The following is an 18,496-nucleotide window of genomic DNA, read 5'->3' as shown; positions in this document are numbered from 1 at the left end:
ATGTCATTCCACACCTATATGACTGTATGCATATCTTCTTTTGTGTTCTCAGAAGAATGTTGGTAACCAAACGACATTGACCCCCATTGACTTTCCTTGTATAAACACAAAACCACCGAGACATTTCTCAAAATATCTTCTTTTGTGTTCCATATCAGAAAGAGTCATATGCAGGTGAACCTCATAAGGGTAATAATTGATAGCAGATTTCAACTATCCTTTAAATGTTTATAATATGTTCGGCACCGTTTTACTAAGAAAAAAATAAATGATAAAAACTGCCAACAATCAAATGATTTTTAGTGTGTCATTTATTACCTTTCACAGTGTCGTAAGCATTTTTATTATTAACGTTCAGTCAGGTAAAATATAAATTTGAGGTTTAATTATTAAAAAGCATAACAACTTTTTTGTATTTATGGGTTTAAGAAAGTTATTATTATTGTCTTAATTATACATATACGAAACAAAAGAAAACTTAACTCAAAGCAAAAATCATGACAACAGCAAACATTTTGGCACCCATGTTCACGTAACCTGGACTGGGAATAATGATGGATATTTTGTCCTCTCATAGGTAGAAACTGCACACAATGCAAATATGTGTGACAGACACTTTCATACATACAATATTAACTTAAATTCTTTAGTTTTCTTTCAACAATCCACGCACTTCACATGTTCACTTTTCACAAGACACAATTCAAAAGAAGAAAAAAGACTAATAAGAAATGATCAATTTCTTGAACAAAATTAAATTAACAAACCGGCACTGTGGCATTTTCACAACAATATATTGATATATTATTGAAATTTAAGGTTTGTGTTGCATTTGTTTTGGACTTGTACTTGATGGTGATTAAAAACAAAAAACCTTCAAAATAACCGCATTACAGTAATGTGAATATAATGACAACTATTATGTGAAAATATGCTTAATTGTCATGAAAACCACACATTGCAAAATTGTCCTAATGGTCCTAAAATATCCTTAATTTATCTTATGCAAAGGACAAAGTGTGTGTGAGAAAAGAGAGATGTTGTAGTGAAATATGAACTGGAAAGTGTATTCATGTTAATACTGATGCCTGCTGTGGTGTTGTGTGAACAGGTGTTGATGATGGTGTGTTTTTGCGCAGGTGTCTACAGTTCATCCTTCTCGTCTCCTTCACAATAACATGCTGCCCTCTGGCTGTTCATGAAGGGCCTGCAGCCCAGAGTCCATATAGTGTTATACATGGTGTCTGCAAACGTCTCACATGCTGAAGATAAACAAGAAGAGAGGTTATTACAATAACAATCCACACTGAATCTTTTATCAATAATAAACAATTATGCCACAATAGAAAAATACCTCTGTTCTAAAGAACATCGAAAGCTGCCTACAATGAATCTAAACAGATTTTGGTGTTATGTTTTTTTTAGTGCTGTCAAACGATTAATCGTGATTAATCGCATCCAGAATAAAAGTTTGTGTTTGCGTAATTTATGTCGGTGTACTGTGCTAATTCATTTTCTATTTATGAACACATACACATAAATGCTTTTTTTAAAGAAAGATATAACATATAACAATTAATAAACGTTTATTTAGAATTTAAATTATTGGTAAATATAAATTAATACATTTAAATATTTCCTAAATATATAGAAAAGTATGTGTATGTTTTGTGTTTATAAATACAAAATTAATATGCACTGTACACAGATATATTTTATGTAAACACAAACTTTTATTCTGGATGCAATTAATCGCGATTAATCGTTTAACAGCCCTAGTTTTTTTTCTTATGTTTATTCTGTGATTAGGCTCTAATAAGCATAAAAATAATACAAATAATGGATAGAATATTAAAATCTTGTACACTGCAAAAATGATTTGTTGTTTTAACTTAAAAAAAATTGTTACCCGGCTGCCTTAAAATTTTTAGTTAATTCAACTTAAAAACATTAGTTAACATAACATATTTATGTAACAACTAATATTTTTTTTATGTTGAATTAACTCAAAAACTTAAGGCAGCATAACTTAATAATTTAAGTTGAAACAACAAATCAATTTTTACAGTGTATTTTAATTTTAGAATTGTAATCTACTTTTTAGTATAGGATGAATTAAAATTATAATTGACATTTCTCCTGCTTCATCCCCTTTTATGCATCATTATGTAATGAACCTGATGCAATGCACAGCGAATACCTGCAATGCTTCCCAAGAAATTGGTCTCTTAAAACAACTCTTTCAAAACATGTGTAAATGTTAAAAACAGGCAGCTTGCTGGGTTTTGGAACCGAGTTGAGGTGTGTTGGTCTGAGAGCATTTCGCACCTTCAACCTTTGACATTAAGCCCAGACTCTTCTTGAGATCGCCACAGATGCTGTGGAGACACCAGCGGAACTTGGTGTCACAGCGGTACTTGTTTGATCCACAGGTGTCGTAGCAAATGTCCAACTGGTTACAACATTTGGTCATGGCTGGAACACCCATATCAAACTGCGGAGAAACAGCACATTTCACAACATTAAAACAAACGTGTCAAAAATACAGTGTAGCAAAATCTACAGGTCACTACAGTGTCATGTAGACTGTAGACAATGGATATTAAAGGGATACTTCACCCCAAAATAAAAATTCTGTCATCATTTACTCACCTTCGAGTTGTTCCAAATCTGTATAAATTTCTTTGCTCTGATGTACACAGAGAAAGATATTTGGAAGAATGCTTGTAACCAAACACTTCTTGGACCCCATTGACTACCATAGTAGGAAAAATTACTTTATTTTTTTTGTTCTGTTGAACACAAAAGAAGATATTTTGAAGACTGTAGGACAGCAAACAGTTGGGGCACTTTTGACTACCATTCTCATTTTTCCTACTATGGTAGTCAATGGGGTCTTCTGGATATCTTGTGCTGAGATTACCGTTCCATCTCTTAAAATAATATTATGACAGAACATGTTCATCTACAGCACATGATCTATTTGTCTTTCCAGACACGGTGACGCCAGGCAATTCTCTCTGCCAGCATATAATTCATATGGGAAGAGTTCAGCTACTACAAAAATAATTTATTGCATTTGGATAATAAATGTTTCTATTGTGCAGAGCATCAGTTATTTATGGAATGTAATAATGGAGGTTAGAGTCTGATCGTAATTTGTTCAAGGTGAAACAGACGATTGCATTTGCAGCCAATATTAGTGGAGGATACAGATATATAGTCTTTATTAAGTGCTTTCTGAGTGGACACCTTAAACGCCAAATTTATTTTAGAGCTTTAAATTGCATACAGGGCTGTCTTTGAGTCTTTGTGTGGAACTTAATTGGCTCATTTGAGTTCTTTTATCCTGACAGCATTCCCATCAGCTGCTTGGCTGGTCGCCATCAGACTTTCTCAATCGGCTTAACTAAAACCCATTAGACGTTCACCGTCTCTTCAGGCTCTAACGTCTAACCTCTTCGGTTGTAAGTTTGGCTAAACTGTGGAATACTAGTCTCACCTGGCCTGACGTTTGATTTCTAACTAAGGTCTGGACCACATTGCAGTTTATTCACGAAACAACAACATAAGAAACCACACAAAAAATGCCTGAATGCACAATAACACAGTACAATAAAAAGAAAAATTCTTTACATTTTGTGATATTCCAAGCTTAAATGTGTTTTTTGGATGTTAGGGACAATGTTAATATAGGGCTTAGGACACCTTAAGGGTGACTAAGTGCAAGCTCCAATTGAACACCATAAAACTATCATTAAAGTAGTTAATATGACTGTTACTATAAAAGTTATCTGAAACCATTAAAACTGTAACTCAGAGGCAACAAACGAACCCAACTGCAAAAATCACATCCTGTTAATATATTTTAACGTCAATGTTTTATGGCAAATTTTGGCCCAAATTTCAGTTGATGGCAATGAGATTATTTCACACTACCGCTTTTATAAAGCTCTATTATTTAGCTATTGTTGAGCTAAAAAGTAGAGCTTTGAGTTTGTTGCAAAGCCACATTTAATAAATTGCAAAATTTAAGTAAATTGCAGAATATCTGACTAATAGTTGTCACTGCACATTAAAAAACTGGGATAGGAGAAAATAACTTGACACCAGAAAATTACACCCTTCACTTTTTTAAGCACTAATTTATTTATAGATCTTAACAGCCCCTGGTGACCACGAAAAAAAAGTATAAACATAATTCTCGTTTTCCATAGATGCAAGAAAATCACCCAGAATTGGATTAACATGAGGGTCAGTGAATGATGACATACAGAACAGTAATGTTAGCTTTTGAGTAAACAACTCTTTTAATCGACCCCTTTATCTTCTGACATGCACAGGGGTGGATGTAAAGAAAGTATTAGAGTTTATGTTAGTAGATAGAAAGAGACACATACGCTGTCCGGTACCTGGAAGCCAAGCAGTGTGGTGCTACAGCCATCAGGTTCAGGCATCTGATAGCCAGGACGAGGCTGAGGAGCTTTACCTGAGAATAAATACATATCAATTATGATCGGCATTTATAAACCTTTCAGTACCATGAAAACATAAACATACTGAAAAATGAAAAGTTATTAAAGTGTACTTGTCACATCACTTCAAAAACAATTCAAAGTGATGTTTGAAATGACCAGAGACCTTGTTAAAAGTAAAATTGAACTGCTTATTTTTGCCCAACACAAACAGCCAAAAACAAAACAAAGTTTGGTTAATCTTCCAATGTTTTACTCTTATTAGTTTTTCTGTTGTTTAATAATGTTATCTATTTTTTTCCACAATATTACATTACTTTTTCTGAACAGGTGCTGGTGACGTGTAAATGTTTTGGTAGCATGAATTTAATGCACAGTATCATGTCTTTCAGGTCCAATATCTTAAGCAATTCAGAGCTACGATCAAGGTTTCCCTTTAAATTCCTTTTTGACTATTTACTTTGTATCCAATTTTAGTTTTGTCAGTCAGACCACAGGTTGACCAGCACACGAGAAAACATCCCAAAGCTCCTATTGGTTCATCCCTGTTGTCATTGGAAGAAAAAACCCTGTACATGCAAGATTAAATGCTACACCTATTTTAATCCCTTATCTGATATCTGCCATATGTTCAGTCAGCATTTAAATGCTGCATGACATTTATTATACAGTTATTACAGAAATAAATGTACAATGACAAACTGTACTGTAGACATAAACGGATGAAATACTTTAAACAATTTCTGGCCTCCACAAGATATGACTTTAAGGTACGTACACTCACATACACATAAAGGTTAAAGTAATAGACTGTTTGTTTTGGGTAAAACTAGGCAGATATGTATTGTTTTGAAGTAATAACGATATCAAGATTATATTTTCAATGTTCTTTACATTATGTAGGATTATTTAATGTAGAAACAAAAAAAGACTTTATTTTGGTGTTCAAAGGACATGGTCACTGATAAAGCCAAAAAAGTTCTTATTGGATTGTGAAACGTTCAGATTCATGAGCGTGTTGCGATCAGCTGTTGAGCCTCTGTCAACAAGAAAACTGAGGCCACTGAGGGCCCTGTCCTGACATTGATTCATTTCACCTGGAAACACTGGATTCCATTGGAAATCATTACATCAAACATAAGGTCAGTAAAAGAGTGTCACTATCAAACCATTAAATCTACTTTTTAAGAAATATTAAATTATTGTTTTTAAATGAAATCATAAAAGATCTATTGCAAAGCACAATTAATGTTTTCATAAGAAATAGTTCCCCAAGAAAATAAAATACTGTCATTTTTTCATGCCTCCATACAGGTCAGCAGTTTACAGTGACTATGGCTGTATGGCTGCCAAGCTCTTTAAAAAAAAATGCGTTGGTGAAGGTCAAGCCAAGTTCATTTCTATAGTGCATTCTATAGTGTTTTGCGTTGTTGCAAAGCAGATGTACTGAAAACACATTGTGAAACAAATGGACCATAAATATACAGTACATATAGAAAGAACAACAACAATATAGAAAACGGGGAATATATATACAGTATTTGTTTTCAAAATATAATTATAATATATACAATATATATAATTTAGGTCATGGTTTCATTGTTTCAACAGTTTTACAATTGACTATCCACATCCATTTGTTTTTAGTTTTTGATAAAAACAGCTTTGATTTAAAGATGAAAATAGCATGGTCGCGTGAAATTTGTATTTAATTTAACCAATTCAAATGTTTTTAAATAAATTATAAACACACAAAAAATGAAAAGATACTGTATATACAAAGGATATTTTGTATTATACACAATACATAGTAGGCTGTTATTACAAATCTTCCAAAAGCTGTAGTACATTAGCTATACTATCTGTTTGAATAATTCTCTGCAGGATTTTCATTGGACTGTTATATAAGATTATAACAACATACATTTCTAATATTTCCTCACACAAAACTAATATATTTAGAAAAACTAAATACAGAGCACATGATGTACAATATGAGCATTTTTCAATGTGATTCATTTTTTTATTTTTGACAGCCATGGTCACAAAAAAACACTTTAAACATTCTATAAAGAATTTGTCTATTTGTGTTCCTCTGAAGAAAATCACACGGACATGAGAGTGAGTACATTGTCTTTTCAGCCATTGTCAGTATGGTCACAATCTTGGCCAACATCACTCAATGTCAAATAACTTAATAAAATGTAACTAAATGTGACCCTGGATCACAAAACCTCAAATTCCAGAGTTTTATACAGTTGTATCTCGGCCAAATATTGTCCTATATCCTAACAAACCATACATCAATAGAAAGCTTACTTATCCAGCTTTCATATGATGTAAAAATCTCAATTTCGAAAAATTGACCCTTAAGACTGGTTTTGTTGTCCAGGGTCACAAATGTGCAGTAAACAAAGTGCCAAACGCTTCCTAAAATGACCGCAGTGGTGTTTCACCTACCGTATCTACAGCGGTACTGACACACACCATCCCGACCTCCCATCAGCTCCAGTACAGAGTCAAAGTATCCATTGACCGACTGAAAGCTGTCTCTGATGGAGCCGAGTCCCCAGTATGAATCGTCCTCAGACTCCTCAGTAGCGCTTTGAGTCTCTGCTGGTTTTTCTTCAACAGGGGCATCTCCCTTTATAACGTCTTCTGACTGAAACTCCCCAGCATGGTCTACATTTGGGCTCCCGTCTGCCTGCGGTTCAGGTGAAACAGACCCGTCAGCTGGTGAATCCACAGCAGCCTGGATGAGCGTGGCGGCCAGGCCTGTGGAGACACACACCAGGAACAGCACCAGAACACGGGACAACATGATGCGGCCGAGGGTCCCAGACGATCTGAAGGGCCCGAGGAGAAGGTGAGATGAATAGTAGCGAAGGGTTTTGGTGAAAAGACAGCTCAAACAGACAGTGTTGATAGTGATTCGTGGAAGAGACTTTGACCTGTGATTAGATCAAGCAGACAGCAAAGCATTGACTGGTGCTCGGGTTAAAGGTCACCTCCAATCTCTTCTTCTCTCTGTGAATCAGAGTCACCATCCCTGTTTGCAATCCACTCTCTTGCTTTCATTATCTGCAGTTCACATTATGTGACATAAAGACCACGGTTTTCTTCTTTACACACAATGCTTTTATCTACTTGGGCTTATTGTGTTTCTGCAGTTTTTGCAATTGACTCTCAGCTGAACCAATTCTGTTTGCCGCGTTGTTGTTTCATACCTATGACTGAAATGAGCATGGTCACGTGAAATGATGTTAATCATGGTAATAACGATTGCGTAAAGTAATGCTGGATTGCCACACTTTGATAAGGTTTCTAATATATTGGAAAAATGGTAATAGTTCCATCCGGTAAACGTTTCAGTTATGTTTTCAATGCTTCTTAAACACTAAATATAAATTTCTTCTGTATTTTTATATAAAAGAGCTTTCTGTTATTGAATCTGCAGTCACACATTTGCTTATCACACAACTGTAATATCACTGACATCAAAAGTGCAGATTGTACAAACTACATTTTGGCTGACATGAGAGACACCAGCTATTAATATGATGAGTGCTCTATCATTAGTGCTGTCAGTCAGATACCCCCCCCCCACACACACACATACATTACCCATAAAAAGTATTCACCCCCTTGGATGTTTAACCCTTTTCTTGATTTTACAAATCAGTGTAATTTGGATTTTTGACAAAAATACAACAAACTCTTTAATGTCAAAGTGAAAACAGCTTTCTACAAAAGTAATGTCAATTAAATAAAAATAAAGTACATTTGTGTTTATATATTTTTAATATAGATCGAGTAGTATTGTATTATAGTAAGGTATTATAAATCATTGCATGTGCACTGGACAAACAATAGCGCCTCCTGCTGGCCTCCAGAATGTTGCAAGGGGTCCCCAAAAGTTGTAAAATTTTATAGCCTTAATAGTATCACACTTACTATTTTTCTAACAGCTTAAATGCTTCTTTATAGACCGTTTCATCGTGCACCTGGACTGCAGTAAACCTGTGTTTGTCTAGTGTCTAATAATATAACTATTCATATTTTATTTAATTTATGTTAATATTAATTAATATTATTATTTTATTGTATAATAATTTTATTAAATAAACCACCTACATTTTTTCGTGCTTCCGATGCCCATGCTCCTGCAATAAAATATTACTTTGAATTGACCTGACCAGACAGCCATGGTGTGGCAGCCGCCAGCCCCTGCCATACACAAATGACGCTCCTGTTTATGTTGTCGCTTTGAAACCGTCCATACCTAAAATTATGGATATGTATTTTTGAAACAGGTGTCCCTAACAAAAGGTTATCAAATTTGGGGGTCCTTGGCAAGAAACCCCCCCCCATGCGCTAGATGATTGGCTATAGGGTTCTTATATTCACAAACAAATGAACGTTAATTTAGGTCAAAGTGAAGTTGTGGTGTCAACTGCTGACACCCTTATGAAAAACTAATATTGGTTTTATTATAGTAACCCGGTTTTCTTGGCAGATAAATAACATCTGCATTGTCATACTGTACACTGTAAAACTTTGCTGTAATTTCGCAGCAGGTTTGCCAGTAACTTACTGTAGATTTAATGTACATTTTTGTTTTATGCATAAACTTACCTAGTTTATATATTTTTCTTTCATAAAACAAGACTAAATATCTTGGGTCACTTTTCTTGTTATGTAAATGTATCGTAATTTAAGACGTTTTAAATATTTTTACTGAAAACAAGAGAAAAATGCAATTTTTTGTAGTGTTGCTGTACTAATGCCAGTCTCTTCTTGCTCATTTTGAATCTCAAAAGTGCTTTAAAGTAATTGAAAAACGACTAATTGGAAAGTATATCAAGTACTAATTCAATCTACAGTAAGGTACTGGCAAACCAGCTGCAAAAACTACAGCAAAGTTTTACAGTGTACTTTTACTACAAATATCACGGTCACCGTTTATACTACACACAGTAAAATACTTGTGCACTAAAGTAAATAGGCCGTTAATGATTTTTTTTAAACCGACTTGTAAATTTGTTACCTAAAAAGGGTCTATTTCTGTAATAACATTATTTCAAAATACGATACAATTCTGTAAAATAGGATATACACTCACCTAAAGGATTATTAGGAACACCATACTAATACGGTGTTTGACCCCCTTTCGCCTTCAGAACTGCCTTAATTCTACGTGGCATTGATTCAACAAGGTGCTGAAAGCATTCTTTAGAAATGTTGGCCCATATTGATAGGATAGCATCTTGCAGTTGATGGAGATTTGTGGGATGCACATCCAGGGCACGAAGCTCCCGTTCCACCACATCCCAAAGATGTTCTATCGGGTTGAGATCTGGTGACTGTGGGGGCCATTCTAGTACAGTGAACTCATTGTCATGTTCAAGAAACCAATTTGAAATGATTCGAGCTTTGTGACATGGTGCATTATCCTGCTGGAAGTAGCCATTAGAGGATGGGTACATGGTGGTCATAAAGGGATGGACATGGTCAGAAACAATGCTCAGGTAGGCCGTGGCATTTAAACGATGCCCAATTGGCACTAAGGGGCCTAAAGTGTGCCAAGAAAACATCCCCCACACCATTACACCACCACCACCAGCCTGCACAGTGGTAACAAGGCATGATGGATCCATGTTCTCATTCTGTTTACGCCAAATTCTGACTCTACCATTTGAATGTCTCAACAGAAATCGAGACTCATCAGACCAGGCAACATTTTTCCAGTCTTCAACTGTCCAATTTTGGTGAGCTCGTGCAAATTGTAGCCTCTTTTTCCTATTTGTAGTGGAGATGAGTGGTACCCGGTGGGGTCTTCTGCTGTTGTAGCCCATCTGCCTCAAGGTTGTGCGTGTTGTGGCTTCACAAATGCTTTGCTGCATACCTCGGTTGTAACGAGTGGTTATTTCAGTCAAAGTTGCTCTTCTATCAGCTTGAATCAGTCGGCCCATTCTCCTCTGACCTCTAGCATCAACAAGGCATTTTCGCCCACAGGACTGCCGCATACTGGATGTTTTTCCCTTTTCACACCATTCTTTGTAAACCCTAGAAATGGTTGTGCGTGAAAATCCCAGTAACTGAGCAGATTGTGAAATACTCAGACCGGCCCGTCTGGCACCAACAACCATGCCACGCTCAAAATTGCTTAAATCACCTTTCTTTCCCATTCTGACATTCAGTTTGGAGTTCAGGAGATTGTCTTGACCAGGACCACACCCCTAAATGCATTGAAGCAACTGCCATGTGATTGGTTGATTAGGTAATTGCATTAATGAGAAATTGAACAGGTGTTCCTAATAATCCTTTAGGTGAGTGTATATTAGAGAGCCTATAAGCAAGGTGCCCAGACATCTGAGGTGCTCTCGAGCAAGGAACCCCAGTTTTCCCCCCAGTGTCTCCCTGGGCACTGCACTGATGCCTGTCCACTGCTTCGTGTGTGTTCACCACTTGCAGTGCGTGTGTTCACTACTCACTGGAAGAGTTGACTTAGACAAGAATGGGTTTGCATACAGTACCCACAGGCAACTACTTTCACTTTCACTTACTTGTTGTTTTACTAGAAGAGAAAAATACAGATGAAGCCGCCACCCGAGTTGTTTGCAGGGTCTGGTGGAGCATCTTTGTAAGTCATAAAGTCAAGTGATTGTATTTTAAATAAGCATACAGTAGTTTTCAATATGTATTATGAATGTTAATGTATGTACTAAGACAAACGTCCTATATTTTTCCAATGTGAATCTGTGTTACAATATGGAAATGCAGGAGACATTGGACAGAAATGAGTCTGCTTCATTTGTTTTTCTTTACATTGTTACATAAAATGAAGTTAGTCCGGACCAGGACAATATCAGTCTGTTCAACAATTGGGAACATCAAAACAGATTAACCTAGCAGGTGAGTTTATGCATCTGTTTCTAGTAGAGATTCAGTGAGGATGACCACTGCCTTAAAGTGGTAAAAACCTGTTAGTTGGTTAACTGTAAAAAACCTTAAATACAGTACACACTAAAAATGTGCAACAGATTTAATTACATATTACATTTAGGCCCGGTTTCACATACACGGTTTAGCTTAAGCCAGGACTATTGCTTAGTTGAATTACTGTAAAATATTTATGTCGCTGCTTTTATAAAAACGCCTTTGAAGAATACATTACTAGTGTGCATCTTGAGACAAAACAATGGCACTGATATATTTTAAGATGTTTAAGGGCAAGTTATATTCAGATAAGACAGGTCACACATTCATTTTTGTTTAGGACTACCCTTAGAATCAGAATCAGAATCAGAAAGAGCTTTATTGCCAAGTATGTTTGCACATACAAGGAATTTGTATTGGTGACAGGAGCATCCAGAACACAGAAACAGCAACAACAGTACACAGAGACCATAACACAATAGAATACAGTACACAATGATTTAAATAAGGGCGTATGGGTATAAACAATTAAGAAATACAATACAATAAACATAAGATAAAGATATAGAGAGTGTAAAGCTATGTATGTATGTAAATATGTACAAGTAAAAAATAAGAATAGACTATTGTAGTACAAGGTATGTGCTATATACAGCAGAATGAATGAAATATAATTTACAGAAAAAGTTGTATAAAAAATAGATAGTGTATTATCTGGAGGATATAATTAATATTTCACTTAATTATTTATTGCACAGAGTTATTAATTGCACGGTGTGTAAAAACATTTAACTGTTCAAGAGGTAGATGGCCTGAGGGAAGAAGCTGTTGTTGTGTCTGGTTGTATTGGTGCTCAGTGCTCTGTAGCGCCGACCGGACGGCAGCATTGTGAAGAGCTGATGGCTTGGATGTGAGAGGTCCAGGGTGATTTTCTGAGCCCTTTTCCTCACTCTGGATGTATACAGTCCTTGGAGGGTGGGCAGGGGAGCACCAATGATCTTCTCAGCAGTCCGAACCGTCCTCTGTAGTCTTCTGATGTCTGACTTAGTGGCTGAGCCAAACCAGACAGTGATGGATGTGCAGAGGACAGACTCTATGACAGCTGAGTAAAACTGTTTTAATAGAGTTTGTGGTAGGTTGAACTTCTTCAGCTGATGTAAGAAGTACAACCTTTGCTGGGCTTTATTAGCAATGGAGCCAATGTGATTGTCCCACTTCAGGTTCTGAGAGATGGTGGTGCCCAGGAACCTGAATGACTCCACTGCTGCCACAGTGCTGTTCATGATGGTGAGAGAGGGGAGTGCAGGGGGGTTTCTCCTGAAGTCCACAATCGTCTCCACTGTTTTAAGCGTGTTCAGCTCCAAGTTGTTATGACTGCACCAGACAGCCAGCTGCTCAGCCTCCTGTCTGTACGCAGACTCATCACCATCCTGGATGAGGCCAATGAGTGTGGTGTCGTCTGCGAACTTCAGAAGTCTGACAGAAGGGTCCTGGGCAGTGCAGTCATTTGTGTACAGGGAGAAGAGCAGTGGGGAGAGAATGCACCCCTGGGGGGCGCCAGTGCTGATTGTGCGGGTGCTGATGTGAGTTTCCCCATTCTCACTAACTGCTGCCTGTCTGTCAGAAAGCTGGTGATCCACTGACAGATAGAGCCAGGAACAGATAGCTGGGTTAACTTTGTCTGGAGCAGTGATGGGATGATGGTGTTGAAAGCGGAGCTGAAGTCCACAAACAGGATCCTCACATCTGGATAGTCCCTGGTCTATCCAGATGTTTCAGGATGCTATCCAGGATGCTATCCAGATGCTTAAGCCTTTTCTGTGAAACCAGGCCCTCAGTTTTAGTAAAATGTTTAGTTAAAAGTACATTTTTTAGAAGTTAATGGCAGTATTTAATGTATATTTTACAAATGAAATATATAAATTATATTCAAAAGAACAATATGGCTGATTGAAAGATGTCATTAAACCTATATGGACATTACGCGTATGGTCACAACACATACTGTATCTCTGTAAAGAAAAACAACACATCTCTTTTATAAATGTTGTTTTTGTTTTACATGAGGAAACACACACAAGCATGCACACACATTCTGAGGTTCTTACAGTTTATTTCACAATCGCTAGGACACATTTCTCAGTACTCGGGTGTTACGCCCTCGGAAGGGAGAGTAACAAAACAAAGAGGGGAGAAAGAGATGTTTAACAAATGGTTTTATTTAAAGGCCACCAAGTCATTTTGAGTTCAACGATTCAAAAAGACACCAAGAGGATTGTTTGTTTGTTCGTTTGTTTGTTTGTTTGTTCGTTCGTTCCAGAGTAAATCCGGCAATGTTCGCACGCCAGGAGTCTCAAGATCAATGCCCCCCTCAGAAGGAATCTAAACTGCCTCTAAAGGCACGGGCACTCCCATGCCCCGGTGCTCCCAACCCGGCCGACCATTCCCGCAGTGGCCACACCACGCCCGCAGGCGGAATCCAAAGAACACGGCAGAAAAGCAACAAGACATCGCAGCCGTGACATCGGGTTATTTTTTTCAAAACTCTTCACACAGTTCTCCATACCAACTTTCAACTTAGCACAGCAGTTCATTTGACATTCAAAATGCACTCAAACTATCAAAACACTCCATTCACACTCAAATCAAGTCATTCTTCCATAATACTAGCAACAGCATTACACAGTGTTTTCTTTTGTAAAAGTGTTGTAACAAAACAGGAACAAAATTAGAATTCAGTTTATGCTTACATCACAGTACAAAATTATTCCCACACTTTCACCTTTTGTATGGTAATGAAACTAAAAAACTATAACTTGTGTAATTGTTGAGTTACATCTAACTGCTTTGATAGTCTTTGATTTTTTAAAAGCAGAATATATTTCAATGTGGTGTTATTGTATTGTTGGAATGTTACACATTTCTGTCTTATTCATATTGTATCCTGGTTGGTTTTGAACTCAAGTTGAACAGTTTTGAAAAGAGTATATATACATTTGCATACTGGCCTTCATAGCACATCAAGTTTTGGTAGTGTTTGTGTCTAAGTGAGAAAAGAATTTACGTAAATTGAGAGATATCGTCAATGAAAACATTTTGTGATCAAAACAATGAAAATTGATCCACAGTTTAGCTCACATAGACTGTGCTGTGAAAAAGTGACTTGAGTATTATTCTAGCAATTGTAAAAGACTGTAAATACAAGCATTAAAGGGTTAAGCTAGATAATAATGATAACAAAATGTCACAAAACTTTTCTTTTCAGGAGCACACCCTTGGTGGTACATAACAAACAAATTGAAGAACGGAAGACACCAGAAGATGAGGTTTAACGCGGTGTGTTTGTGTGTTGCTGGAGTCATACTAATAACAGGTAAGATCATCTACCAAAACAATTATATACAAATAAAACCATATTGCTGTTTAATTCTTGACATCTTAACTGAATTATTATTTTTGTAACTGATTCCTGAATCATTTTCATCAACATCACCTGCTCTATTGATAATGTCCTTTGGGTGTTTTCACAGGCTCTCTCTGTCAGTTGGATGGTAAGTCTCTTGTAAATACCATAAAACTTACAGTATATTTCACACAGAATGCTTTGGTGTGTTTGTGAGGCATTTCAACAAGGAACCTTCACTTTCCCGTATTTCATCTGTGTGTGGCACAGCCCCCATCAGACCAAAAATTGTTGGAGGGAACAATGCGAAACAAAAGGATTGGCCTTGGCAAGTTAGCCTTCGAAAATTCTCCGACGGCGAGCACTACTGCGGTGGAAGTCTCATCAGTGAAAGATGGGTTTTGACTGCAGCTCACTGCCTCCAAGGGTATGATGTTTAAAGCTTAAATAAAGACATACAGTATACGCAATTATAGAGGAATTAACCCTTTAATTAATTTACAGCATTGAGAAAACATTCATGAAGGTATACTTGGGACATCAAGGTCAAACAGTTCCAAACCCAAATGAGATGAGCACAGGTGTGAGTGACATGTACCCTCATCATAGTTATAACAGTTCTACAAAAGACAACGACATCGCTCTAGTGCAGCTCTCCTCTACTGTGTATTTCACGGATTATATCAGACCCGTCTTTCTGGCTGGTGCCAACAGCTCATTTGCTGCAGGTACTGAGAGTCGGGTCACAGGATGGGGAGCAGTCCAATATGGATGTGAGTAAACACAAGTTGAAAACATGTTCTGGTTTGTAAAGCTCACCTCAAAGCATCACAGCAATTTCAGAGAAAAAAACTATTTTCTAATAAAACTATTATGCTCTTATAGCCAGCGCCAATGCCCCCACACTGCAGGAGGGGAGCGTACCAATCGTTGATGACAGTGATTGCCGAAAAAATTCCTGTTTCAAAGTGATCACAGACAACATGATATGTGCTGGAGAGATGTATAAGTCAAAAGTAGATGCTTGTCAGGTACAATATCAGACATTCCTTTCATTTTTTATTTAAGTACCAACAGAGATATTTCAGGTGGAAGTGAGTTTACATACCTGATCCTGTGGTCATTGGTGACACAGCTCTTATGTAATGACTTCATCGCTTCCACATCTGTTGGGCACTTACTGTATATGTCTGGTTTAGCTACAGTGGATTGTTTTTATTGTAAAAGTGTAAATGTTATGTTGTTGTCTATTCAGGGTGACTCCGGAGGACCACTGGTTAGTAAGAAGGGCTCCCAGTGGATCCAGTCTGGAATTGTGAGTTTTGGTGAAGGCTGTGGGACACCGTCGTGTCCTGGCGTGTACACAAGAGTGTCTAAATATGAGAACTGGATCAAGTCTCACACAATTGGTTATGAGCCTGGATTTATTGATTATGTCTCTAATGAGTCCAGCTTCAACAGACACACATTCAAAAGCTTCTTGTTTTCTCTGTCTCTCACATTTTCCATCATTCCTCCTTTTTAACTTTTCTAAAGATTGTTAAAATTACATGATGATTCTAAGGGTTACTGTCCTCATTTCATATTTGTTTATATGAAAATATTTTTCTTGATTAATATTTAACTTTTTTAATTTAATCCCTTAATTTGATTATTTAAGAATGTCTACTTTTAAATGTTTACGTTGGTGTATTTAAATGAGAAGAGAATAAAATAATATAGGACAGCAAGTTTCATATATTTATTATGTTTTAGTGTACGTTCATCTTAGAAGGCATACCCAAATATCCTAACTTTAGAATGGAATAAACAGTTATTAAAAATAACGAAACTGAAAGCAAAATAAATGTAATACATACAAAGGAATTGTGCAGTGCATGATATCAAGTAAAAACATGATAAAAGCTGCGTGCTGATTTTTGTCTGACTTTTGTCAGACAAGCCGTTTTAACCGTGTCGCATTATGTATTTAATCATGAGCCCACCAGTGCAAATAGAAATGTTTAGTGTCAGCTCCACACACACGTTATGTGCTCTCATGAATGCTCATTGGAGACACAGAAGAGAGAAATCTGTTACATGAAGTCGTTTTTTTTTGTGCACACAAAAAAGCATTCTCGGTTCATAAAACAAATGTTGACATACAATTACAAGTTACACCACCACTTTAACGAAGCATATATTGACATCTAAATATACTAAAGAAAGCCTATCGAAAAAGCCATAGTTAAAAAAAAACGTTTGGCTTCATAATCCAAAATAGAAAATATTATGAAAGCAAATGTTCTTTTCTCTTTAGAATGTAATAATATATCATTCATAATAAGTAAATGCATTAAAACAGTCATTTTGCGATTAATTAATCGCGATTAATCGCATCCAGAATAAAAGTTTGTGTTTACATAAAATAAATCTGTATACACATACTTTTCTATATATTTAGGAAATATTGAAATGTATTAATTTATATTTACCAATAATTGAAATTCTAAATAAATGTTTATTAATTGTTATATGTTATATCTTTCTTAAAAAATGCATTTATGTGTATGTGTTCATAATTACAAAATGAATTAGCACAGTAGGCCTTACACGGACATAAATTACGTAAACACAAACTTTTATTCTGTATGCGATTAATCACGATTAATCGTTTGACAGGCCAAATTATAACGAAATAATGCTTAGGGTTCTTCCGGTGAAACGCGGAAGTCATGCATAGATATAGCCCATTAGATCTATCAATAATCCTCCAAATCTCTCCTTGACTCTTGTTCCTAAAATAACACTTGCTTTTATGTGTCATCTTCACTGTCCCCACTGACACATGGAGTAATATGGATTGAGTAAACAGGTGTAAAATATTAAGGTAACACAGGTGTACAGCAAATACTACTCCGTAAATAAACATTGTGAAGAAACTCTTAGACTGCATCCTCTAAGGATTACAGTGTAGATATTAAAATAGTTCAAACAGTACTACTTAACCTGATTACAGAAACCACAGAAATAAATGCGTCAGTCTCTGTTTGTTGAAGTTCTTCATGATTCACAGAACCAGATATTTACACAAGTTCGCAGAAAATATTATATTTCACTAACACGGTATACGTCAGTCAGTGCATGTGCACATGACAAGCAACAGCACCTCCTGCTGGACGCAAATATTTACTTCAAGCAGTGTGAGGGTTAATAACCGTTTACACTGAGGAAGGTTTGGTGTGGGCAGGGCACATTCTTATTTTTACAAAGAAATATTTACAAATAAATGCATTTGAAATTCAGAAATGCAGAGACTTTCACAAATACATAAGTAAAGAAAGCCTACATAAAATAACGAAAACTACACAAACATGTTAGGAGTTTCATATAGAGTAAACCAACAAATCAAAAGTAACATTAGTACATTTTAAAAGTATGAACAAATGTTCTTTTCATGTCACAAACTCTGAAGTTTTCTATGAAAGCGATCCTCTGCCACTTACACATACACCTCTACAACAACACACACACACACACGCACGCACGCACGCACACATTCTATAGTTACACACACACATAATCCCACATGAAAAACCCAGTAGGATGCTTTAGTATTTATTATAGTAAACTGTTCTATATTATAGCCATTAGTACACTTTGTTAACATACATTACAGTTTTCTGCACAGTTTTTGTCA

General features: G+C 36.3%; 2 protein-coding genes across 2 annotated transcripts; one reads left to right on the top strand and one right to left on the bottom strand.

Annotated features, from left to right (window-relative positions):
* Window positions 1-1,143: 1,143 nt before the first annotated feature.
* On the bottom strand, window positions 1,144-7,296 carry pla2g12b (phospholipase A2, group XIIB). The gene is made up of 4 exons (XM_057342091.1): window positions 6,936-7,296; window positions 4,413-4,489; window positions 2,329-2,494; window positions 1,144-1,262 (listed from the first exon to the last, which is right to left on the bottom strand). The coding sequence occupies exons 1-4, from the start codon at window positions 7,294-7,296 to the stop codon at window positions 1,144-1,146; spliced, it is 723 nt and encodes a 240-aa protein (XP_057198074.1).
* Window positions 7,297-11,061: 3,765 nt separating this feature from the next.
* LOC130559183 (chymotrypsinogen A-like) lies at window positions 11,062-16,442 on the top strand. Its single transcript, XM_057342111.1, has 9 exons — window positions 11,062-11,118; window positions 11,323-11,390; window positions 13,735-13,942; window positions 14,680-14,787; window positions 14,945-14,965; window positions 15,088-15,244; window positions 15,322-15,590; window positions 15,703-15,848; window positions 16,073-16,442. Exons 3-9 carry the CDS (start codon window positions 13,828-13,830, stop codon window positions 16,340-16,342), a joined length of 1,086 nt encoding a protein of 361 aa, XP_057198094.1. The 5' UTR covers window positions 11,062-11,118; window positions 11,323-11,390; window positions 13,735-13,827; the 3' UTR covers window positions 16,343-16,442.
* Window positions 16,443-18,496: the final 2,054 nt, after the last annotated feature.

This window comes from Triplophysa rosa, linkage group LG9, assembly GCF_024868665.1.
Source record: "Triplophysa rosa linkage group LG9, Trosa_1v2, whole genome shotgun sequence".
Classification (NCBI taxonomy): Eukaryota; Metazoa; Chordata; class Actinopteri; order Cypriniformes; family Nemacheilidae; genus Triplophysa; species Triplophysa rosa.
The sequence above is the reverse complement of the archived record's forward strand: the minus strand, read 5'-3'. Positions and strand labels throughout refer to the sequence as shown.

What these genes read in the sequence shown, in the direction of transcription:
- pla2g12b (XM_057342091.1), bottom strand. Translation starts at nt 7,296, where the DNA reads ATGTTGTCCCGTGTTCTGGTGCTGTTCCTGGTGTGTGTCTCCACAGGC. An exon ending in TCAGTACCGCTGTAGATACG is followed by an intron (nt 4,490 to 6,935) that starts GTAGGTGAAACA and finishes ATTTATTCTCAG; the next exon opens with GTAAAGCTCCTCAGCCTCGT. An exon ending in CTTAATGTCAAAGGTTGAAG is followed by an intron (nt 1,263 to 2,328) that starts GTGCGAAATGCT and finishes GTTTATCTTCAG; the next exon opens with CATGTGAGACGTTTGCAGAC.
- LOC130559183 (XM_057342111.1), top strand. Translation starts at nt 13,828, where the DNA reads ATGCCCCGGTGCTCCCAACCCGGCCGACCATTCCCGCAGTGGCCACAC. An exon ending in CATCGCAGCCGTGACATCGG is followed by an intron (nt 13,943 to 14,679) that starts GTTATTTTTTTC and finishes TTTTCTTTTCAG; the next exon opens with GAGCACACCCTTGGTGGTAC. An exon ending in CTCTCTCTGTCAGTTGGATG is followed by an intron (nt 14,966 to 15,087) that starts GTAAGTCTCTTG and finishes TGTGTGGCACAG; the next exon opens with CCCCCATCAGACCAAAAATT.